The 27,347-nt window shown below is 34.5% G+C and overlaps 1 protein-coding gene across 6 annotated transcripts in view; it reads left to right on the top strand.

The window, feature by feature from the left end:
- Nucleotides 1-27,347, top strand: part of LOC120766272 (tropomodulin) — a 136,986-nt gene that overhangs the window by 49,195 nt on the left and 60,444 nt on the right. Inside the window, exon 1 of one of the 6 annotated variants that reach the window (XM_040091667.1) lies at nt 4,689-5,007. The exons of the other annotated variants lie outside the window; for them this stretch is intronic. Within the exon in view, the coding sequence (XP_039947601.1) occupies nt 4,921-5,007 (87 nt within the window). The 5' untranslated portion in view covers nt 4,689-4,920. Of the gene's footprint in view, nt 1-4,688; nt 5,008-27,347 lie in introns of those variants that run through there. 6 annotated transcript variants of the gene reach the window in all.

Raw genomic sequence — 27,347 nt, 5'->3', positions numbered from 1 at the left:
AAATATAGAATTGAAAACACAACTAAAACAACAACCACAGGCAATTTCGTATATTTAATTGTTAATGGCCATTACCGCGCCTCGGATTATGTGGGAGCTCGTGCTTGTGGGAAAACCTTCATGCCGTGCAGGAAATCAAGTGAACCAAGTTTAAAATTAAGTAAAGGGCTTGGCAGATACAAGTAATCTTAACACGCTGGTATATGCAAGATTAAAGTAGGATCTGGCTGACTGATAATCGTAAAAACATAAGACTGTGTTGTCTTTATTCTATAACTATACTACAATCATTTAGCTTATGTGAACTGCTTGAAAAAATTGATTATATTTGGTAGTCGAAAAAGTTTTTTCGTATTTCTAATCAAATTTCAACTGAGGATTAAAACAGCACCTTTCCAACACTATATGGTATGATACAATGTAATTGGTAGCACTGGAGGCATACGACTGCAGCGACTATTGACAAAATACGAAAATAGTTTTTCGACTACCAATATGTTACATAAAAGAAAATACTGTGGCCAGTAAGACGAAGAAAATAAAATATTTTCACACTTGCTTTTAATGGCTTATTGGAGGTTTCCGAACTTATATTTCCGACTACCAAGTCAAAGTCATTTTAAATATTTATAACCCGCATTTTCCGCCGATTTCCTGCAGGTGCGCCACTTTGAGCGTAAACTTATGTGTTGGTGCGCGTAAGTGACTCTGTTCGCACTGTTGTTAGTCAAGTTGTTTGGATTGGCGTTGAAAAGCTGAACATCGCCGCTTGGCAATTACTTGAGTCGCATAGCGATTCTGTTGCTCCCACGCATCTCTGAATTCGCAAACACTGACATCTGCTTATATATAGTATATGTTACTAAAATACATATATGCACAAAGAGCTAGCACTAAGTTATGCGGGAATTATAGAAGTAGAAATCACGAGATATCGTTTTCGATAAAAATAATTCATTTTTCTAATGTCTTCGAATATAAATGTTACAAGAGATTAAGATAATGAATATTTAAAAATTATTTTACCATATTTTACATTATTTATAATTCTTTTTCAGTTTGGTAATTTTTGTTAATGAAATTTCGTTCAGCTCAGTCCATAAAGTTCCTTAAGACTGAACCACATTTTTTTTTTAATTTTTCATATAAAAACTGTAGACATACTCACATAAAAAGCCCATCAAAATTTCAGTTCGTTAGCATCGAAAATGCCAGCTGGGTCAGAAAGCGACGTGCCCGTACCCGTTGCTCTCCAGCAGCATGGTCAGCTGACACACAGAGTAATTTTAACATGGATATATATATAAAATAATGGATTGCGCCTGCTACAATGTGACTCACGCTGGTGAAGCCAAGGGTTCAGTAAAATTTTTCTGTTTCAGGGCAATAATTTGAAGATATTTTGTTAGATAGGCTTTAGTCAAATGTCATAACTCATTTTTTCCAACAAATACATATATCCATACTGGAAAAATTTTAGATACGAAGCTACAGTAGAGTGGCTAAAGCATGACAGCCAGGTTAACCATTATATCTCATTTACAAAAAACAAACGAAAAAAAATCATTATTCTCAAGATAAATGAAAATTTGTCAACTTTAGAAAACTAATCGCTTTCCAACACTGAAATGCTGAAAGCGACTTTTAGCTGCGAGTAAATGAAACTAGCAAACGCCATTGTCGACACATGCAACAACAACACCAGCACACGCATACACTCAAAGGCTACTTACGCTCTTACTCATGCCCTCACATGCACACACACACACATGCCGAATGCCCACACACACTCGCACATTTAAATATAAGTGCAAAAATCATAAGCTAATAGCTGGCCGATTCTCATGCCGTTGAGCAAAGTGGCCGCGGCGAATCGCCACTGTGAGCCACTTCAAGTGCCAGCGACAGCGGCGAGCGCTCTGCAAAACTGAGCACAAATAATAAGCAGACAAATAGAGATAGGAGTCCAAATACAAACGCAAAAGAATAAAAAAAAACAAAAAAAAAATTAAAAAAATAAATAAATCAAAAGCAACAGTTTCAGAAATTAAATGAAAATATCCGAATTGAAAACACCAAATTGGTAAAAAGTTGCTGTGGAGAAATTGTGCGGCCCACGGCTGCCAGTTGGATTTGTGCGCGCGGTGAAAAGTATTTCGCACAGATTTTCAAAATTCGCCGTACTGCAGCCATTCGAATATACTTTTGCGTTGGAAACATGTACTTATGAAAATTTGGCAAAAGTAAAGTTAAAAAAAACTTCAAAAAATTTACGAAAATCATTTCGAAATTTTTCTGGAATATTATATTAGAAATACACAAAATTACATACAAAAGTTAAGCAAAAAAACCAAACACAACACCGAAAAAATCACATTTTAATGAAACAACACAGTGCAATACAACAACAAATTAAATAATTAAAAAAGAACGACACAAAAACAAAAAAGTCTACATTACAAAATACATACAAAATAGTTGAAATATTATGCAAACAAGCAACAAAAGCAAACAAAGAAATTTAAAAAGTGCATTCATACCCAACATACACACACACAAAAAAATTAAAAAAAAATTAATTTATTAAAAAATCGACAAAATGCTCAAAGCAGTTCACTGGTGTCTAATATAAAACAAACGCACACATACACGCACGCTTATATATGCATAACAGTATATTGTTCAGACGCAAGTAGTTTTTGCATTGGCAGCAAAAGCCCGGGGGCGTATACGCAACGTAAACAAAGCCACTGAACCACGCAACACGACTGACAACCTAACAAAGTTCGAATCATAAACACAAAACACGGAAATCAATTAAATTCAATTAAGCACCAATCACGCATCACTGCAAAGTGACACTTGGTACACAGTCACAGTGGCAAATCTCGTCCGGGCTACACATGCATGCCCCGCCGCGCTTCTGACAGCTGCACAGACAGCCAAATAAATTGCAAAACAGAATAATTGCACTGTGCACAGCTTTCTTAGTTACCGTTATACGCAGCATGTGCTGCGTTGTTTTTGCATTACAAAGCACACTTTACGATTTACAAGGATGTTCAGAGGCGTCCAACAGAGACAATCGAGCCTCAAAATACACACTTCCTGCTTAGCAGAAATAATTCATTTCGATTGTGGTTTGCTCAATCACAACTTGTTTGCTTTTCAATTCCGGCACACAGTTGACTTAGCTATTTAGTCTTTCCGTTGATTATATATATAAATGTATATGCATATATATGTATATATATACTATATATATATGTATATATGAGTTTCAGAGTTTAAAATTATTTTAAATATTTTTTTAATCTCGAAAAGTGCTGACTTACGTTTTAATTTTCTTTCACAAAGTACTAGTTGCGCACTTATATTAGTATTGCGATCGTAAAGTGTGCGGAAAAGTGACAAATATTTTTTTTTCAACTTCCACTCTACTATTACATTACCATCCTTGCAATTTTATTACCGCACGATTGCAAAAACAGAATTTTTCATGTGAAAAATAATTCAAAAAACAAAACGAAATTCAAAATTTTTTTAGCTGCATGAAATCACGCTTAAGACTCCTTCTCGGCATCCAAGTATATTAACTAATTAATTCTTGCTATGAAATATTTAAAAAAATATGAGAAATAAATTTATAATAAATTTTTCGGAAGGCACAAAAAAATATAATTTAATTATGCAGAGGAAATGAAAAAAATAAAGTTTGAGTATTTTTATTTGCCTTGCATAATTAAAATGGTGAATTAGGCAAAATAAATCGACATTAAATAAATGAAACCAATAAAAAGCAATTAAAATGAAAATACCAGTTAATATAACCACAAAAAGAACTAAAAGCTAAATATAATCAATTATTAGTCAAATATCTGAGTAAATACATAATGCTATCTATAATTTTTTTTAATATTTCGATATATAATATATAATTCTCGATATGGCAAATCAAAAGTTGAGCAATTTTAAGGGCATTACTGTTACTTGTATTATTTACCACAAAAAAAAAACAAAATTAAAATAGCACAAATCGAAAGCAGTAAATATTTTTGCTCTGGTTAAAAAAAAATTACCGTAAATTTCAGTTTTGCCCAAAAAGCCATATTCGCTTTAAAAGCATTTTCTTGGTGTTGTTTTTGTGTTCAATCCGAAAGCATAAAGTATTTTTCCCATATTTATAGTGTGACATAAGTGTTTGTGATGAGTTGATGTGTTTCATTGCTGCGATCAATTAAAAGAATTTTTATTAAAAATAATTGAAGAATCACAAAAAAAGAGAAGAATTACTGAAATCAGCAAAAAATGTTGAGCGCCAATATTAAGCCAATTAGTGATATAACGTGAAGTGCAGAAAAAGCAAAGCAAGTAAACAGCGAATTGCAGTGCAGTTTTTATAAATTAATTTGGAAAAATATTCCACCTTGTCCGTGACAACAACAGCCCGTCACATTTCAAGGCTTCAAGCGCAAAAAACTCGCCAAGGCAAATTATTGCATTTTTGCGCACTTGCCCCCCTGTCTGTATGTATATTTGCGAAATAAATGTCATAATAAACGAAATAAAGAGCCAAACATCAAAATAAAAGCTTTGGATTGTACCGACGCACTCATACACCGACACATATGTGCACGCACAGTCATACGCACACATAAGTAGAGAGGGTTGACGACGCTACAGCAACACGTTCGCATCCAGAAAGGATTACGGACATAATTTATTCACATTCGTACGAGTGAATATATTGCGCCGCACCGCGTATTCATAATTCAGGCAACAACAACAAAGGTAGCACTTGCACACATACATACTTGCATATACATGTGAATTGCATACACCAACAACAATACAGTTAGCATTACTTAAAACCCTAACTTACCTACCCAGCACACGCCCACACACACACAAGCACACAGAATGGAGGATAACAACGTCATCGAGGAGCAGGAGGAGGAGACCACCACCTCGACTTCGAAGTGGCGAAAAACGCGCACCACAGTCAAGGTAAATAGCCGCGCATAAATGTGGCCAAATAATGGCTCTGCACGTCTGTATGAATGTATGTACATATATGTGGTATATGTGTGAGTTTGTGTAGTGATTGTGCAAATATTTGTGCAATTAAACGAATGTTCTTCATAACTTACACTAGGACTTCAAAATGCCCGCATAATTCCGCGCATTAGATTAGCTAAATAAATATTCAGGGCAAAAGCAATTTACAAGTGAGAAAGTAAAAAAAAAATATTCTGGAAAAACTAACATCATTATAAAAGCGCACTTCAATATTAAAATTTAAAAATTGAAAAGTTTCAAATAACTTCGGCTAACTTCCATTAACTTTATGTTATTTTGTATGTTACGGGTTGCAAAATATGTTTTTAAGTGCCTTAGCTACTGTAGAATTTTCAAAAAATCTTTGTTTTGCACAAGCTATGCTTTATAGTCATAAACATAAGTTTCAAGTTGATTTGTAGCGAGAAAAGTTCTTTCAAACGATTTTAAGTGTTTATAGTAAGCCCACCTGCAGTTTACCTATAGTTATATGAGAAATCACAAAACGCGTTATTTTCTCAAAACTACCTTTTTCCACTTGGCTAGACAAATAACTTTGCCAGTTTTTATGCGATCGACTGCAAATTTTGAGAAAATATAATTGGAATTGAATTTTGCATAGAAGCCTTCTTCTTTATTGGTGTAGTCAACGTTTACGCAAAATGGCAAATGGGGTTGGTGATGCAAATATGTAGCCTATCCCTCCCAAACGTCAACCTCACCTTCGCGCGGTACCCCCTGTTCACTACGAACGAGGCTCTGACAACCGAGTAAAGGCGGTATAACCTTAGCACCTGCGAGGTGGAAATTCCCACACCATTGCTTGCCTAGAAGCAAAACCGGCAGCCCGGAGCTAGGCTCGGATGCAGAAGGCTAATCACCTACTCATCTTAAACTCTCTAATTACCGAAACCGAAATAAACAACGCTTACGCGGTTATAACCGGGCTTGCATAAAAGTACGTATTCAATATATAGAATCAATGTTTTTAAATTTCCTCCGTACTTCTATGGATATTCTTAAGGGATCGGTCTCAGTGTGAAATTTTTGAGAAATCGATTTTTTTTTTGTTGCATTATCGTATAGTATACAATATATTAAACATTTTCTCACATTTTGAAATCGAAATTCAACTTATTAGGGTTGCTAAAGCGTTTCTTGTAGAAAGGGAACAGCGTGGACAACAATCTTTAAAAATCGTACCAATTAGTTAATTTCAACATTTAAAAAAATCGCACAAATCTGTGATTGTTCGGAGGATCACACTTAGACGATCCTTTGAAATATTTTTGTTTTTAAATTTTTCATCTCGAAAATCTTTGTTAAGTATAATATTCAAATTTCTATTACCAAAAATCGTAGTAAATATTAAATGTGGAAATTTTAATCCTAATTACCGGATTCTTCTTCTTTACTGGCGTAGACACCGCTTACGTGGTTTTAGACGTGTTAATTACAGAGCACCAGTCGTTTCTCCTTTTTGCTACTACGCTGGATCAAAAAATTAAAAAAGTGGTTACTTCCAGGAATACTTTGAAAAAATATTTTATTTCATGTATTAAAAAATATCCGAAATTATAACACTGGATATCTTTAAAAAGGGAAAGTTTATTTCTTACAAACTTCCATCATATTTTCACAATTTTTGTCTTATTTATATTTAATTACTCTTCATAACAATTCTCGGATACAAATAAGTTAATCTTTCCAACTTCAAATCTTTTCTAATATCATCCATTCAAACTTTTGATTTCAAATATTTAATTTTTAATATTTTCTTCTCCAATTTTTAAAGTTAAATACAAATTTTCGGTTTCTAATTCCGATTTCGGATTAAAAAACTAAATTTCAAACTTTAATAAAATTATATTATTATTAAAAAAATTTTAAAATTTTTATTTTTAATGAAAAAAAAGATCTTTAATTAAAAAAAAACTTAAAAAGATATTATTATTAAATCTTATAATTAATATTTTTTGTGTATATATTTTATTAGTAATCTGTCTTAATATTTAAGTATGTAAGTTTGCAACTGCTTCATTTCCGGTTATATTATATGTGTATGGTATAACCTAAAACATATTCAGCATATTCAACATGTTTGTATTTTCAACTTTTTCTTGAGCAGTGACCGTTGAGAGTAATCCCTGAAAAACGTAGCACAGTAAACTTGAATTGTATGAAGGAGTTTCCTTTAGATTTTTTTCAGAAGTACTGAAATAGCACAAAATATAATACAGTCGTGTATTTTAAATTATTTATAGAAATATTCTTTTTTAAAATATGAGCGACCAGCATATTAGCACTCGAACCAAATGAATTCCCCCCTGGGGAGTTTTAAGTAATAAAAAATTTCGAATAAAGTTGTTTTTCTGAAACATTTTCTCTTTTGCTTAAATTTTATTTGTTTTTATTTTAAGTGTTTTTTTGTTTTTGATATTTTATCTATTTAAATAAAACTACTTCGTTCTCATACAGAAATATCAACATTTTCAGCGAAAACAGTTCCACGATCTCATATAATTCGCACCCAAAAACCGTTAACTTCGTCTGAGGCAGAAACCAATTCTGAAAATCAAAAGAATACAAATTTCAAATAAAATTTATTGCATCATAGTTTTATCTCAGCTCATAAACCAATCCTTCAGTCACGGCCACCACGCTCACTACTCTTTGAGAATAATCTTTTTCGCCTTCTTTTTGGTGTTCTAATATTGAAACTATAGAATTATTACAGTTAATCCACGTGAATCGGAGTTGCTGAGTGCATTTAAGAAGGTATCTACGTCCGTTTCCTTTGATGCACACTTTCGTAAATACTACAATTGTCGGCTTCGAATGACAGTTTTAATATCTTCAGAGGTTTCAGACCTAGAAAGAAATATTAAGAGACGTGAATATATACTATATATATTAATATATATATAAAGCAAGTATATTTTTCACTTTTTATTCATTTTCTCTTTTCACCACATTCGCTTTATTCCGTCATTTTGCACCGCCAGCACATACCTTCATTTACAGCAACAATATTGCGTCTCAGCTACTGTCCATTTATTATTGATTCGCCTTCCTTGGTTGCCACTTCACGTCCAATGCGAAATACTATTATAAGCAAATTGCAATAGCTTCATTACCCAACAATGTCCCAACATGCAGAAGAATGTTTCAGTATGTGTGTGTGTAGGCGGGGGAATGTAAATAAAAAGGTACCCGCACTTGTTGCAAGCGAGATACGAGCAGAGCGGCACAAAGCCACGGCATCGCGGCTGAATTAGCATAATTGCACAAGTATAATTTGATGAATTTGAGTTGAAAAGTAAATAAATAAAAGTGTTTAAATTGAATTGTTGAAAATGCAATAAAGAGAAGAAAACGCTAGGTGGAAAGGCGCAGGCAGTTAAATGTGAATTTTATGCTTCATAAAAAATCACTTAAGTGGACAGCAGCCAATTCGTTGGATGACAGCAATAAAGGCCGCAGAATTGGCAGCACGAACAAATTCGTCTGAACACATATATACATATGTACATATTCATAAAAAGATTGTATTCGTAATGACCATTGGAATTTTTTCGCCTTTCTCTGCCAGTCAACACTTCGAAAGTAATTTTTCTTTCCTGTACAGACGTTTGAATGTGTGGTTGTGTGTATGTGTATGTGAGTGAGTGTTTTTGCCAAACAATTATTTCACGAGTCACATGGAATTTATCACCAATAATCAGACGCTTTTCACACGCCCACATCGAAATGTCAATACGAGTAGCTTCTCTGCTGTGACATACTGACAGCTCCCAATAAATACACATACCTCATACATATACACACACATGCATATAAAGTATAACTTTTGAAAAATTGCTGCGTCCAAATAACAATGGCTGAGGAAAGTTGTTTGAAAATAATAAATTGGAAGCGAAAAATAAGCAAAAGTTAGACAAATATTAAGTAGAATAAATGAATTGGAAAAGCATACAAAATGTATGCGAAAAAACAAGCTCTTGGCACTGGCGCATAAACTTTCGATGGAAATTAGCATACTTCACTATTTACACTTGCGCTTTGTTGTTGCTATTTTTATTTGTGATGACGGTCTGGGTGCCCACCGTCACTCAAGCGCTGGCAGATGTGCGAACTCGTCTCCGTTCTCACACTTTGGTCCTTGATTGATGGCGTTTTTGCGCTGTGACGCCTTTCCGTCAGCTTATTTACAGCGCCGTTCAACAGCTCCCTCTGCTGCTTATTCGCTTTCGAAACGTTTCCTCTTTTGCTTCTCTGCCGTTGCCAGCTTAGCGGCCGCTACTTGCCACATGTATGCCACACATGTCCGTTCTCAGCAACAACAACAGCATTACGTCGGCGGTGTGACGCAACGGCAACGGCAATTGATGTCACACTTACAGTGGGGGAAATATATTTCGATATCTAATAAATTCCAATTTATTGAAAATCAGCTGTTGTGACCGCGAGTCTCCCGCTCCGAATTCTATGGTTTTCGCGGTTATCACTTCCTCAGACTTGGCAGGGTTGGGCGTATAAATTGCCTTGGTTAGCTAATGAACTTGAACTATTCGATTGGCATTACTCATTTAGTAATTAACTTAGAAGCAAAGAGATTTAACATAATAAGTTGTAAGCCTGTGAGTCATGATATTTTGAAATGAGTTTTAATGACAAGAGTTCTGCGTAACAACTGAAGATGATGTGAGATGAAAATATTGAAAATACCAGTAGAACAGTTATTGAAAGTGTTTAAAATAGTATAATCCGGCATTAAAAATGTGTGCTTCAAACAGAAATAGGGTTTATTTTGTGACCAGTCTTCAATGATTCTTAAAGAGAGCGCCTTACTGAACAAAGTAAAATTTTTCTCAAAGCTTTTGCTACATTATTAGTACTGGACCAAATTCAGTGATGAATTTCCCTGACTACGCTTTCAAGTGCTAAAATGTATGTACTCTTTTGGTTACTTACTCCACGTCACAGTTTTCACTTATCACCTAGATAAGTAATATACTACCCGTTATAACTGTGAGTTAAGTTTCAAGTACCAGGCAACCGCAAACCGCTCGCAATGCTGAAGTCATTGCCGAAGTTACATTGTCATCACTTGTGTAAAACCGTTAAGCTAAATGAATTTTAACCACACACTACATGGTTTGGAAGACACATGTGCACACATACATATACAGACATATATGCCAAGATGGCCGTTGAAAGTGCTGCAACACATCAGCGCACATAACTAGCTAAGAGTAGAGACGCACTGAACGCCACTTGGTTTTTTGTAGAACTTTTAATTAATACAAATTAAGTTCCAACTAAAAAGTTTGAGAATGCTCTTTATATATTAAATGTATGTATGTATGCATGAATAGTATGTGCGTATATCCTACTATAATTTGTTGAGTCTTTGGAAACCCAGTGGACAATTTTTTAACGATATAAACATGCATATCATCACCTTCACCACTTATACTTGCAACAAAACTTAAGTTTTGGTTATAAAATGGTTATATACTGGTTATATTTGACAGCTGAAAATTGTATGCTACATATACATATGTAATATGATGTTGTGAATTGAAAGCATGTTGACTAGCGGTACAATATCAAAGGATTGTAGGAATTTAGTCAAAGACTCATACAATGTTATGTTTCCTGTGAAATAAAAAAAATAGTGGAAAAGTAGGAAAATCTGAAGAAAGTTTTTCTGGCTTTGGTCAACTTAAAACAGTTGTATCTCTCAGACTTCAAAGTGACTGCATCGCAGAAGCAATAAGTCCCTGAAAAAACTTAATCTAACCACTACAAAATCCCAAGCGGATTTTTTCCAGACATTATTTTTAATTAAATTTAAAACAGTGCATTCTGACACAAAATTTAACGCTCTAAAACAGGTCATATTGTTTTTTTCCATACAAATATGTCTTTAAGATTTATATGGAGTTAAAGTAATGCATCAAATGTGCTGTATTCGTACAGTACACCATGACGTATGAGCAACAGAGAATTTATAAGGCACTTGTTTGAACACTCAGGTCAATAAAGATATAACGTTAACTGCACCTAACTGTTAGAGAAATGTTTTTATGAAAAAAAGTCGACAACAATTCCTCTTAACGGGTATCGCTGCTTAAAATATCATGATCTCAAGCTGACTCCTGTCAGAGTCATAAAATTGCAGGCACGGGGCTCATAACCTATTTTTGTGGAACAAAACATTTGGTATTAGAAAATAATATTTTCAAAATTGTAAGTTTACTTGCTTAATGAAAAATATCGAAAAATATATGTTCTATACATACATGGAAAAAAAACATAATTTAAGCACGAATTAAATTGAAAGAAAGAGCTTTTCTTCTTTGAATAATGTGTTTTGGGGCAAAACCTTAATTTTTAAAGAGCTAAATGCAAAAAAAAGTTATTTGAGAAATACACCCTAATACATATAAATTTTATGCCCTTAGATGAATGTGAAGCACTCAAATAGAACATATCCCTTGAAGCTCAGCAATGCGAATCCTTTATTTGCCGCAAGTACAAGGTTCACCGTTTAGGCGACAATAGCAACAGTTATAGTGGTCACAAGTTAATCTATTAAGCCGCACACATACAAGTACATATACATATGTATTAATATATATAGCATATATATAGTATATATATATAACATTCCTAAGTAGAGAGACACATACAACTAAACGAGTGCGTGGGGAGCGAAAATTTCTAGGTCAATGAGTTTCTATGCGTTACACCCGACAAAGAGACTGCACGAAACACACAAGCCTTTTTATGTAAATAATGATTCGACAAATACAAGTATGTTATGTGGCAGCAATATGTGCGAGTATTGATAGCCATTGCCAACCGCATATTGAGCTATCTGCAAGCATGGCTCACTTTAAATTCCAATTCTATATCTCACGTAAATATGTGTGTGCTTGTGTGCCGCCTGTGACCCGGCATTATTCTCAAATACTCAATGCATAAGTTCTTCACACATATTCGCTTTTGTTTTCGATTTTTTTGTTTATTTTCTTATCTTTGCTCAAAAGACCAGCACTTACTTGAATCCTTTTACTTTCATTGCTTTCTGCAACATTTGACACATTCAGAGAACCGCCGCCCCTGTGCCGACTTTGAAGCACCCAACTCACCTACTAAGCACACTCAAGTGCCCACACACACACACAACATGCATAATGGTCTCAGCTGTTATTATCTTGCTGACAAACACACCACAAGTCCACTGGCGAGGAAACAATAGAGTAAAGCACAATCGAATTGCAACACTTGAAGGTGTCCTTAGCAGTTATATGTGTTGTATATATTGTTTAACTGTATCCTTTTGTTGCTGGTCGATATTTAATTTGCTGCATGTCACCGCATAAATTACATTCATTGACATTGAAAGCTTCTTCGGCGCATAGCACACATGCTACGTGGAAGAGTTCGCCTTTTCACTTGGTGTTGTTGTAGTTTATCAAAGTGAAGCATAAGAAGAACTTTATGGGACAGCTTCAGGGCATGAAACAAAGGTTCATTGACAGGCAAGCACATGTCATAATTTGCTAAAAATGGACGTGATTTCGTAAGAAATGATTGGTTTACATGTCTTAAGTGTTTTCAATCACAGATGTCAAATTATTTAAAATTCATAATGCTTTTATGCTTTAATGCTTTTCTTGTGCTTATAACCATAAAGCCCTCTCGTGTACAGCTAGAGCTTTCTTTGTGCTTATTGGGGGTGGGAACCTCTGCAATTCGCTCAAATATTGGGAAGTCGAAAAAGTCTTTTCGTATTTCTAATCAAACTTAAACTAATTTTTTTATATTTATGCTAAAAATTAATAAAAAAAAGAACCAGTACCATTTTGGTAGACCACTTTTTGCCATTTTTCCGCTAGAGACATTATTCCATCAGTATAAGTCATTTATGAGGATAAGTCGAAATTTCGAAATTTCCTGAACGGAAGCGAGCGAGCGAATCTTGGGCTGTTTCTATGTCATAATGACAATCCAACATCTCGTCAGCTCTACGTTGTCCAGCATCTCTTTGGCGAGCTCTATGCGATGGAGTCCTCTACCGTAAGAGATGTTGAGATTCTCTGCCATCTCTCTGATATCAACATGAAGATTTCTTGAACTTCTACGTTGTTTTCGACTCGCAGGAGGCAAACTTTCGGTGACTTTAAGACATTTATTTTTTAAATTTTTTCTACTATATTATTTTTTATAAGAGCAGTTCTGAGTCACCTTTGTGTACTTTCAAACAATTCTAGTATCTAACTTATGGGGTCAGTACGGTAATCTGGTCTCTTTTTTGGCTTTTTTTCATAGAAGCATTTATTCTGCAATAGAACTTTTTTCACATAGTATCATGAGATATATGGTGGAGCGTATAAACAAATTTTTTCGGAATTTTTTGATGACAACTGTTGGAGAAATGGCTGGGTGAATGAGATGCTTTTTTTCACAGGCGGACACGATTTCTCATGTTTGGATCATCTGAAACACAAAACCCAATTTATTCTTAAAAATACGTGAATGGTTAACGTCCCTTCTATAATCATAAAAAAATTTTGATAAATAAAAATGTAATTAACGTTTTTTTTTTAATTTTCCCCATGTCTTTTTACGTAAATTTTATCATAACATTGTCAATAAATTTAAAAACAATTATCAATCTAGACGGCCAGGCGTTTTGTACATAAAAACAAAATCAAGCAAATCGGTGGAGTACATAGTTCGACCGGAATCATGTGCCCAGTTTAAAAAGGTGTGTTTTGAGAAAAACGCGTTTAAAGTTTGCGGTACTGAAAAAGCATACGCATACGTGTATGCGTTGATAAACTGACATACCCCTAATCGGCTATGCCTGCTTTTTCGAAACCTTCCAATGGTAAAGTGGGTTCCTACATTAATTCTAAGCGTATAAGGGAACAAAAACTGAAAAAAAAATTAAAAAAGGTTACCCCTTAACACGGAAACATATGTCATCAAAAAAACTCATAATTTTACCTAGTAATTTCTCAATATGCCCTTTGTGTTTGGAGAAAGAAGAAAAATTCTACAAGAAGTTGCTCAGGGCAAGATGGAGATCAGTAGATATTCTTATCAAATAACTTATTATTTAATTTTTTGATCACTGTGGAACTCTAGTAGCTGTCAATTTCTGCACTGATGTTTTGTAGGCAAAAATCGTGGCTGCTTCATGCTTTCTTCACATTTTCACATAACGTAATATTAATCAACTAGTACATAATAGGCGGTTGTAACGCTCTTATCGGAAATTATATTTGAAAATATACACAACCTCATTATTTGATATGGATAAATTTATGGACGGAACCGAACATTGTGAAAAATTGTTCAATATGCAGTAACTTAGGATATACACATTGTAGAGATACAAAATTGTTTCTAAAATATAATCTAAGCTGAATTGTTTAGTTTTCTAAAAGCTTTTATAAAGAAAAGTGTGCTGAGATCACGAAGCTATGCATGTAAACTAACCATTTCAGCAAAGATTATATTTTTAAAACAATTTCGTAGTGAATCGGCTTTAATTTAGGGAAAATTTTGTAAACAAATCAAAACATATTATCAGCCAAAACTTTATTTCAACATAAATCGCCCCACCCTACTAGAAATGCGGTGTGTCGCCACAGCATTTCCATTCATTCGCCCACATAATAAAGTTTGAGCAAGCCAAAGCCAAAGTCATGACTGCTGTCGCTGCTCATTCATTAGGTCCTACCTGTTCTTGCGCCATTCAGCGCTTCCTGCTACTCGTATTAAACATTATTCAGTTCGTTGTTTCGTTCGTTTATTTTTTCCATTTCACTCACAGTTAACGGCTTTTTTGTTGAAAGTCATTTCGGTGCTATTTTATCTTTTAATTAAAATGAGCAGCCGTTCGCTGCAAATGTGTGTGCTTAGCTTGAATATTTGCACCCTCACACACACACACACACACAGGCATGGAAACCTTCGCATATATGGCTGGTCATATGTGTTTGCATAAATGCCATTGTGTGCCGCCATCGCAATTAAAAGGGCACTTTGCATTGCCTCCCCGGAATATCACTCCGGCAATAAATAAAAGAATTGTGGGTGCAAATGTAATTCAGCAAAACACACATTCATACATACTTACATTCACACATATGTATGTGTGTGTGTGAGTGCATGGCACTTTCGCTGCAAAACTACATGTGTTAGTGGCGGTGGCAGCAACCACATTGCGGCTACAATTAGAATCCGTTTAAATTGAATTTATTCTCCTATTAGAACTGGAGGCTCCCTCGCACAAGCACACACACGAAGGCTTGCACTCGCTGATACAACCGTATTTGCAGTTAACGGTACATCCGAGTAAGCTGCGGTGACGTGTGCTTCCGCTTCTGTGGCGTTGGTGAATAGCACTGACATTGGTTTGTGATTTTTGTTTGACATTATTTGACATGATGGAAAATCAGCGAAAGCTTTCATTGCTAAATTATTCAAAGTCCAATTAAGAATTAAGAGATCACCGCCAAATGTCACGTATTATACAAAAATTGAAAGCATGTGTTGGCGCACACCAGAGTCCTTGTAGGATGTCCATGTCAATCATTCAAAGGCAAGGTATATTTAAAAATTATTTTATGATTATCACCACCCTCGATCTGAATGCACTTTTCTATATTTAGACAAGGTCAAAAATTGAAGTTTGCGGTCGAGAGTTGTAGAAGGGTTAAAAGCAGCTTCCATGTGTTCCCAAAACTATAATAAACTTTTTTTTTTCTAAATTGAGCAAAACGACAGCTATTTATGAAACATAATTCGAAACTAAAGTTGAGAACTTAGGTGAGCGAAGAAAAAAATAAAAAAAAAGTTTAGGATAAAGTTTTAAATATTTCGAAAATGAAAATTAACTTTTGAAATTTGATTCCGAATATAATATTCCTATGAAAGCAAATTGTTTTTATATGGCATAGCCTTTATATTTATACCCCGAATATGATATAAGTGTTTGTTGAAGTTTGCCACAAAATATAAATAAATAGAAAAGCAAAAGTTTGTAGCATCCACAAGGAAAAGTTGAAGGCCCTATAAAATGAATATCTGAATGATAATGCGTGACGAGCTGAGTCCTTCAGTTTTTGAGAAATAGTTCTGAAATTTTGCACACGTTCTTTTCTCCCCAATAAGCTGTTCATTTGTTGGAAACGCCGTTATCGGAGCAAGCTGAACAATCAAAGCTAAGTTCTTGTATGCAAAACTTTTTTGTTTGGCAAGATATCCTCACCTCTTCCAAAGCAATGCTACAATATCCGAGGAAATTTTACAGATCTACTATTGAACGATGAAAATTAGGGTTTGTATGAAAACTTCTAATTTTTATGAAGGGTATTCTATCGTAGATGCAACCGATGAAAAGGTTTTTTTCTTGTACTCTTACTCCTTTTGACCAAATACGTGCTTACCCTATTACTGAGCTTGACGAGCACACCTAATAGGAAATTTTGAAAAAAAATATATATAAAATCAATTTACAGATTTACAGGCGGCTTTTAGATTTTTGTCGCCTCTAATGACTTCCGAAATTCACGTACAATTTGATTACAAAGCGTTTTAGCGACGTTCAAGCATTTAGTATATTGCCTGTATTACTATATACTATATTTCAGTTTTTATTAAATAATAAAAATAGTAAAAATTTGAAAATTCTTTTTCCTTGTGGGTATATAAATTTTTCTGGATCCAGAAAACCGATTTGCTGCGTCTTAAACGTTGCCGTCCTTTGCTACAGCCTACTGAGGCTGCTGATAAATCCGAAGCTGGTCGCTAAGATTAACCAGGTCTTTCAATTTATCATTAAACACGTTTTTCTCAAAGCAACATTTTTCAAATTGGCTGACATTGCCCTAAAAGACAAATAATCTCATATTTATTTATGTTAAAAAAAACTGGTTATACTTTTCTGTACAATTTTACTTCCATGGGCAAAAAATAGTAAGACTTTGTTCATCATTTTAAAATTGTCAATTAATTCTTCAAAATCTATGTCGTTTCCCCAAAGCAGTCCCCCTTGACTCCAATAGACTTGTACCAACGTTTTTTCCAATCCTCGAATGAGTTGTTAAAGTCAATAAGCTTCAATAGCGCGCAGCGATTCACGTTTAATGTCTTCAATAGACTCAAAACAGTTTACCCGAAGCGGTCGTTTGAGTTTGGTGAATTCCCAGAAGTTACACGGAGCTAAATCAAACGAATTTGGTGGTTGCAAACGACGCATAACACACAAATAGTATTCCCTGTTACAGTTTTTCCGCTCGGAAGTAATTGAGAGTGCACGCCACCTCGATAGTCGAAGAAAACTGTCAACTTAATCTTAATTTTGACCTGCTTTAACGTAGTTTCTTCGGGTTCGGCTCATCTTTGCCACGATATTCAGCGTATTGATCATCTGTTTCCGGGTCGTAAGCATAAATCCAAGACTCATCACCAGTAATAAAACGTTTCATGATATCGAAGAAGTCAGAAAGCATTGATTCACAGACCTTAACACGACGCTGTTTTTCGAAAAAATTTAGTGATTTTGAAAAAATCATTCTTTCATTTTTCTTAGGGCCAAATGATCTTTCATAATGCTTTTCACTGATCTTTCCGATATTAAAATGATGTCCGTAAGATCTCTGCTTGTTAATCGTCGACTCTCAATCACCAAATTCTTCATTTGATTGACGAGACTAGTTTTTGCCCAAAGTAGTATTTATATTATATAGCTAAGTTATTAAAAATATTTGTAAACTATTATATAGCCTCGCTCACTATTATGAGATTAATATATGCATAATTACTTAAGTGTGAATTCAATATTTATAGTTGATTCTATTTAGAAATTGTAGCTAAAATTAAAAATTGGATTTCTTAATAAAAATATTATTTTCTACCATTTCAGGTATGTTTACAGAAGAGCTTAAAACCATCTCAATAGTAAGTAGAATGAAAAAATATATTCTGAAAAAAAATAAATTAAATAATAATAATATTTTTTGGATTCCTAAAAGTTTGCATTTACAGTAATTTATTATTTATTACATAAAAACAGCAGCCAAAGCACTTAAAATACATTTTTTATGTGAAATAGATCGATAGATATATGTATGTACATCAATGGCAATTCTAAGAACAAACCGCAACAGCTGTCCTTGGCAGTTCAATTGGCAAACGAAAATATTAATTTTTATAATAATACAAATAAATGTACACAAAGCCATGAGTCATCTGCGATATGGAGCACATACTGACAAGTGCCAAGAAACTCACATACACCACACATACATATACAAACACGTTTGTATAACTAGTGAATATATGAGTATATCTTCTTTTATATATAAATAGAAAAGCAAGCTGCTAAATGCTGAGAGTTATAAATCTCTAATTGGCAGCCATACAGTGATAGTATGTGAAGTACATATATATATAAGAAGGATGTATATGTATATATCTGCCATCATGTACTTACATACATATATACAGTTATATTGTGCTGTGAGTAAACAGCAATCAATTTTATGACGAGTAGCCATCAAAATATTGGATCTTTCTTTAGAAAACGCAAGTGCACACACATACATACACATTTTCTTATATGAATATGCAGTGCCATTGCGCTAATGTTGGACTTTAAGACTCACAGTTGTCAATTTCTGACAGCTGCTGAATTGAAACGGTTCGCAAAAGTTTTTGCAAAATCTTTGAAATTAAAAAAGCGGAACGCAAGCAAGCTGCGAAAACTCATTATAGACAATGCCGGCGGGGCATTTCTTGAACTCTACAACAAAAGGCGTTTTTCCTATTTTTTTAATCTAAAAATTCGCAACATTTTCACAAATAAACACACACACACACATTCACATGGCTGTTATTGTTCCGCTACACTTGTTTGTGTATGTGTGCGTGAACGATCGCAGCGCTGATGCGTGCGCGTGTGTGAGTGTATGTGCGCCGCTTGTTCGCCACTGAAAAAAGCCAACTATATTTGCTATTTTCGCTTTGGCGGCCATGTGCGCAAACGAGCAAGCAAATAAATGAGTTATAAATAATTTCTGGCAGAAATTCAGCAATTTTCCCGATGATCTCCAAGTATAGCGCTTTGGCAGCCTGCCAGCAATTCGCCGCTGCGACGGTACACTTTTGGACGAAAAGCTGCGCAGTTGCTGCCACAAAGCCCAGTGGGGATGGATGGTAAGGGTGGATCGGCGAGCGGTTACGAGATATTTGGAAGAGTGAGGATCCATGCGCGGTAAAGCGGAAGCGGCAGGGGAATAGAGAAACAAATCAACTTTAACAAGCACAGTCTGAAAAAGTAGAGCATCAGGAAAAGTCAAAAGCAAACACAAAGCTGGCGAGAGCAGTCCAATGAGCATGAGTAAGGAGCTGTTCGCGCCTGACACTCTTCGTATTGGCATGGAAAAAGAAATTCGCTCTCTTTGTTTTGAAACTCAGGCATAATTATTTTGCTTCTACACAGTGGCATATCAGTAGAGGAGGCCTCTCGTTACTTTTTTCTATTTGTTTGCCTACAAAAAAGTGACTTTTGCGCTCTTCCAAAAACTTTTTCTCAAACTTCTCAGCAGAAAATTCTAAAAAAATTGTGCAAGTGTCTGTGTTTGCTGTCGACTTTTTGTACACTATTTCACTTTTATTTGAGATTTTAAAAATAGACACCTGTAAATACCTGCGCGCAATCATCGCGTTGCCATTGTGGGCTGGCGGAGCGGCGACGCGACAAATTTTAATTTTGTAATGCATAAATATAAACAAAAGGTGAAGGACGTTTTGAATCGCACTTTTGTTATTCTGCTCATTTTTCGACTCCAACACAGCCAACCACACATACATACATACATATAAAACGGTATGTATGTAACGCTGCAGGTGTATAAATAAATATTTGTGCGACAAAATGAAATTGTACAGCGCAATTCAAAACACGCTGGCGAAATTTGCGGAGAAAAAATTATCGCATGCGAGAAAAATTGTTGAAATTCGCACGCAACGAAACTGGAGTTTTCAAATATATGTGTATGTATTTATTATTTTTCCCATTTAGAGCAGCTTTTAAGGTGGTAAGGGGTTTGACGTAGGAAAAAGTCATAAAAAATTGGAATTTGAATTTCATGCACGTTTGCCTCAACTAATTAGTGCAACTCTTTTATTTTTCTGCTTTTTTTCTAAAAAAATTGTCTGCGAAACTTCTAACTTATCGCATTTGTGCGTGTCCACCTTTTGCGGCTGGCTAATTATTGTTTTCGCTGAGCGTGGGACATTAAGGCAGCGGCCATTAGCATACAGACACATATACTATGTTTGTATGTGTGTTTGTAGGCGCACATCTTCATGCACGAAAATGTACAAAACACCAGAACGCCAGTAGTTCTGTTGTAGGTATATGTGTATGTAAGTGTGAGAGTATTTTGGGCCGAGTGTTCGCCTATATTGTGTACACAAAGAGACATACACACATTTATGTATATGGGCATATACACTTAATTTGACAAGGACACGACTTTGGCATAGAACTTGATTGAAATGCGTTGTATCAATTCGATACGCGACAAAGCGCCAAGGAAATTTCGAAAGCTGCAAGCCAAAAATACGGAAAGAGAAAATATTTAAAACAAATAGCAATTCAATTCATATACAGAGATATATGTATGTTTGCATTGTTGGCGCTTTTTCCTTGGACTTAAATATTTGTCGTGGGTCAGGCATTTGTTTCATGGATAAATACGCGGAACTCTAAGCAGTTTTGTGCATTGTGTTTTACGCTCTCATGAAGTAATTAACATTTTGTGGTAGAGCTGAAACTTAAGCTTTAATCAATTTTAAAAATATTCTACATTTAGTTTTGAAAAAATATTAAAAAATTTTCCATAATTCATAAATGTTATACATATAATAAATGTTATATATACATATGGATATATGTTTTCACCCACAGAAATTGTTTAAAATCTCCTACCAATGAACCCCTCGAACTCTGAATGTATAAATTTCCCACTTATATAATTACTAGTTCCCATTTCGGTTTGCTTCCGAATGCCATTATAGCTTTTGACCCTTTGTGGTTGACAGCAGATATCAATGATGTTAACAAATTTCCTCCACATCTCTGCCTGCATATGCTGACATGACTGTCATAATTTATTCATGCCACGCAACATAAGCATTTAGAAAGGATTTAAGCACATGCACACCCTCCTTAATTTCCCTAAAAGCCATAAATATAAACATGTATTCATATTAATAGTTTTGTGTATGCAATTCGGAAGAGAAAACGGCATACGCCAGCTATTACCCTTAATAGCCGCACACTTGCTGACGCAACAAATTGCCACGGCTTAGCCACTGCTCACGAATGCATTGCGGTTAGTCAGTTTAATCAGATTCAATCTGACAACAGCAAACCGCAATTCATAATCATGCTTTTTCCGGACTAAACGGGATAAGAAGGTGAAAAGGACATATGTTTGTAGTTGTATGTGTTTGGTAAAGTTTGTTTTTTAAACAGCCGCTTTCTGGTTTAAATCACTAATATATGATTATCGCTGATTAACTCCTAAGCTATTAGGGTTTGTACACAAACCTTATATGTATAGGAGAAAATTTGAAAGATTTCTTTTGATTTTCTGTTAAAAGTAAGTTTTCGCTAATGAAAAAACTATTAATTTTCCAGTTGAGACTATATCTGTCAAGCAATCTATATATCTTTCATTTTTAAGATTGTATGACGGTAGTGTATGTATACAATAATAATAATAATCAAAAATTTTTATATGTAATTTATTTTGAGGCTCGTGTTGTTTAACAACAAAAGCCATATCAATAGAAACAAAGCACAAAAAAGTACTTAAAAGTTGGGCAAGGACATGAAAGCCAAACAAACTACTTTACATCTTTAAATACAACGCTCGTGCATGGTCCATATGCTCGCCACTTTGTTGTTATTAATTCGTGCTGTGAAGATGTTATATTTTCTTATTGTTTTTTTTTCCTTGCGCTTGTTTGCCCTCTACAAAGTTAGTTGGCATTTGGCACTTTGCAGGAAATGCGTCTTGCACTTGGAGCCGAGCCAATGCTGTGCAGCTGCCGCTTCTTGCTTGTCGAAACAATGTGTAGTCGAATGCATAAAAGTGTAAAAAAGGGGTGAGGCTTTTTGGTAGCACCTGTTTGTCGCCTCATAATACTATTAAAATATAATTATTCGAAAATTTGTCAGTTTAGTGTTTAGTTGTCGAACAATGTGACTCCATTTCGAGGTCCCCTACTTTTTTGAAGAAAAAAGACAATAACATCAAATTTAATGGAGAATGTTTATTATCATTCCAAAGATATTCTTTGTCTTTTATTTTTTGAAGATTATCTCTTAAAATGTTCACCGCGGCTACGTCAATGATCCCAACGGCCCACAAACCACACCAAACCGTTGCTTTTTCTTGATAAAATGGCAGCTTGTAAATCTCTTCAGGTTGTTCTTCGTCCCAAATATGGCAATTTTGCTTGTTTACGTACTCGTTGAGCCAGAAATAAGCCTCATCGCTGAACAAAATTTGCTCGAAAACGTCGGATATTCTTGGAACTTTTCAAGAGCCCATAGAGCGAAGCAATGTTACAAGGTCGAGCGGCTTCAATTCATGCACCAGCTGTATTTTGTGCGCATTAAATTTAAGATTTCGACGTAAAATGCGCCAAATCGTTTCATCTCAATTTTTTTATTAATATCAGTAACGCTCAGTAATCAATATCATGTTTTAATGCAATCTAAACACGATTGTTTATTGTGTAAAATATTTTATGAAATTATATATTCTGCATTTTGGTCCAATACCTTTTGCTATCTTTCGGACAAGAGATTAATACCATGCTTACCAAATTTTTGATGCTTGCAGCCAAAAAAAACTGGTTAAATTGGTTTAACCGGTTTTGACGTTCCTGTTTGAGCTAAGGGTTCTTCAACCAAAACATGTATGAGGTTTCGCATTAATCAGGCGGAACAATGCACATCTTCTTTTCATCAATTCTGGCCTCTTCAGTTTGAGTGTATCACTCAATTTGTCCAGCTGAGCACAATACATTTCCGCATTAATCGTGTTATGCCTTTTTTGGTGACTATCGGTCTTCGAAGCGGTTTGAGATGGTTCATACTTTTTAGACCATGATCTCTTGCATTTTACATTCTGGTAAACAACCAACTTTCCGTCGCCAGTAAGAAAGCGCTTCAAAAATGGATGACTTCTTTGAGGTTTGATAAGCAAATCATAGCCGTTAATGCGACGAATAAAATTTTGCTTTGTAAGAGCATGAGTTTCCTATATGTCAAGCTTCGAAATTAATCGTAGACATTTCATGACATTCCCGAAGTAATTTCGAGGAATAGTGCCGAGTGGACAGTCCTTGGCCGGATAAAACTCCGGGTTTGTTATGGTTACTTATACCCGACTTTCGAGGGAACGATTTCATGTGTTGCGAACAGTTGGGTTAGATAACTTTCAGCTTTCAGTTATCTAGCGACCCATCGGCCTCTAGAGGACTTCCAGATCATGCAGGGTACATCCTCATGGTCGAAATTGCAGAATGGAATTCTTGTAAACCAATTTGGACATTGGTGTTCTGTCAACACATTTAATCAGTACACAACACATAATTTTCGTATTGCTGCACTTTTACCGTTTTAATCGTAAAACGGTTAAAAATCCCGAAAATGCTGTTTTCGATCTTTCATCTTTGAAAGCGCACGAAACAAAAACTAACCTTACTTTATCAGCTGTTGACTGCGAAAAACACACAATAAGATCAGCTGTTGTTATCCAACGAAGTTACTCAGTGAACGACCATAAAAGGGATTGTCAAAACATATTGTAATCATTTCTGATGTCCAACTAATTACTAGAGGAATATGACATTACAACAATGTTACTGAAGTTTTCGAATATATAAAAAAAGATCCTTCTTTTAACATAAAACAATTATCAAATTAATAAGATTTGATCACTTAAACAAACACAATCTGGATTATTATTAAAAACGAATTTAAATTTCTGATAAATTTCCATTTTTATTATGCGCACAATTTTAATTGGTTTACTTGATTACTTGATAATTACAATATTTGCGATATAATTGCGAAACACAGTTTATAATTTTTGTGTTACTAACTACATACATTTGTGGAAGTCAATACTCATTTTCGTTTTTCATTCGCTGCAGAGAAAATTATTAAAAATGTGTATGTTTGTATGTTTGTTTGTTTCAACTGCTGCAGGGCAATCGAACACACATACTTACATTCGTTTGATGACATGCATGTGTACATTTCTCTATTTGTTTGTAAAACTACATTAATTTAAGAAATATTGAGTTGAATACTAAAACTATTATTGTTCAATATTGTTTGGAAACTTACTAATTACCATACTTAATACTTATTGTTGCTTACTTGCTCGGTCTCGGTGTTTTGTGCGAATTTTCGCTTTTACTTATTGCTCCTTATAAGTAATGTTATTTATGCTTATGCTAGTACGTGAAACACCCAAACATTCAATGTTGTTCGTAAAGTCTTGATTTTGCTCCAATTGTTTGATTTGCATTAAAAGTTCCGTTAGTTTGATATGTACAACGCGCCGAATCGAGGGGAAATTCTTGATTGCAGTTATGCGCTGCACATGGCAACTCAATTAAAGTACAGTTGTGTTGGTTAGCATGCAAATTACCGTTATCATGATTATTTTGTGAATAAATTCGTTGCTTGAAAAAAACTGTGCTTGCTGGATCGTCATTTGTCTTGTTTAGTGTTGTTGTTTCAATGTACCTGTTTACAAAGTCAAGTGCAGTTGGCTTCTATACTTTGATATATAATTTTCATGTCAACTATTTCCCTCATTTTGATTGAATTCTTTGAAAGTCATCTTTAAAAGTGGTATGTGAAACCGTATACTTAATATCTCACTGTGAATGTGAGAGTTTCAAAATTTAAAAAATTTTAAAAAACTTTTCTTAATTTTTAGCTGTGTCTTAGCATACATATTGTATTTATTCTAATGCAAGTCTTTTTCTGTTTTGGACCAAAAAAGACGAAAACAAATAAAAGAGCCGCAAGGAAGGAAACAAAAATTCCTACAGTCTGAGAAAAAGTAAACAAATATAATTAAATAGGTAAAAAAAATATAATTTAAATATAAAAAATAAAATAACAATTTTTCATTAAAAAAAATATTTGATATTATCAAAAATCTTCTTTTTTCTAACTTCTCTTTCTCTCCCTTTCTTTTTTTCCTCCGTTCTTTTTCTATTCCTCTATTTTTTCTTCCTTTTTATAACTTTTGTAGATTCCTTTATACTCTTGAATGCCTTGTTTGGCATAATCATAAAAAATGAAAAAAATATATTTTTGAAATTATTAATTTATGGAAGAAAGCAAACGAGTACTAAAAAATATATAAATAATATATATTAATTAGATGACTTTGCAGACGCTTTTATAATATCTAAACGTGTCTATGCAACAGATATTATTGGAACAAGATACCATGAAAATTTTCCAAAACAAGCTGCAACCCTCTTATAAAGAAATGGAACCAAATTACGGAATAACTTCAAAATGTTATTACAAAAGTTTTATCGAATCAAGTTGGCAGCGTAATCATAGCAAAGCATGCCGCAACATTTAAATGTGCATCAGTGTGTGTGTGAGTGTATTGCTAGATGTTGAGCTTTTGTTTGCAAACTATTTACTTGATTATAAGTTACTTAAACAAACAGTTTGCAAAGCTTTCCCGATTGCTAACACCCACGTCGGGGACCCACACACACACTACCGAACATAACACGCACATACATACACTTGTATATTTATTTATTTATTTGTATTTGTGTGTTTGTTTGTAATTTCAATTTACATAATTTGAAAATAGTTAAAGTAATTACTTGTAACGGTTAATTACAAAATCCCCGTACTCAATTATGAGCTCAAACTCATTAACATATTTGTGAGAGCGAGTTGAAAGCAAATGAAGTTGGCAAAGGAGTGTAAAATGAGCAGTTAGAGTCACTCAGCAAGGAGATACCGTTACTCTTAGCAGTCGAAAGCGAAATTAATACAAGCGAGTCATCTAAATTTACTGAAATATAAACTTCTTTTGAGTTGCTTTAAATATGTATATGTGTACATGTGCTGGTGTGTGTGTGTGAGTACAAAAATTATACAAAACTATCGGTTACAGAATCCTGTGAAAAGTACGTCAAGAGCATCGGTTGCTTTGCAAGTACATAACACATACAAATATAAGTATCTGTGTGTGTGTTCAAGTGCGTGCTTTGACTAAATGAAGTTGCCACTAGAGATGCCGCTAATATTCCTGCTTATGCCTGTGGCATGGCAGCCGTATTTATGGTGAACGATGATGCAGATGAGTTGAAGATAAGCTTGTTTGTAGCAGCTGCTGCCAATGCTCATTATGTTGCCGCTGCCGGTTTCACTCTGCTACTTGCCACATAATTTTAATGACTCAGATGATTTATTTGTACGCTTAAAATTAAATATTTGCGCTTGGCGGACTTGCACGCGAAATCGTCTTAATACACTCAGAAAATAACAGCTTGGAGAATTGAGTAGCAGACCCCGTTAACTAACTAGTTATTTACCAATAACTAACCAACAAGTAACTAGTTATTTACCAATATCTAACCAAAAGCTAACTAGTTATTTACCAATAACTAACCAATTACTAACTAGTTATTTACGGTATTTTAAATGGTTTGTGGATACAGAAACTAATTTAAATAAAGCGCTCATTCCACCAGTGGAGGAAGAAGTAAATAATTATGTATCTGCGATCTCTTTAAGAACTTGCTTTAGTCTTGATTAGTAGACAGGCTCATCGCGTTCACTATATCATGTCAATAACGAGTACTGGCCTAAAGCGGGACTAAGCCAAGCTTTCACTGGTACATCGTACATCATTCCTCGGCTGCCACAACCACAAGCATATTTATATTCAAGTAAATCACACGCTTTCCATAAAAATTATGCAAACCGCCTTAGTGATTTTATTTGCATAGCAAATGGGAGAGTTGATGATAAACGAAATATGCAAACAAGTAGCGAAGCACGCACTTGGCATCAATCGGCTGAGCGCTGCAAACGCAAAACGCAAATATGTACAAGCATAAATATAGTATATTCTACATTCCTATGCATTTTATTTAGTTTGTTAGAATTTTCTTCATGT

This window comes from Bactrocera tryoni, chromosome 1 (genome assembly GCF_016617805.1).
Source record: "Bactrocera tryoni isolate S06 chromosome 1, CSIRO_BtryS06_freeze2, whole genome shotgun sequence".
NCBI classification, from domain to species: Eukaryota; Metazoa; Arthropoda; class Insecta; order Diptera; family Tephritidae; genus Bactrocera; species Bactrocera tryoni.
This window is presented reverse-complemented; position numbering and strand designations above follow the sequence as displayed.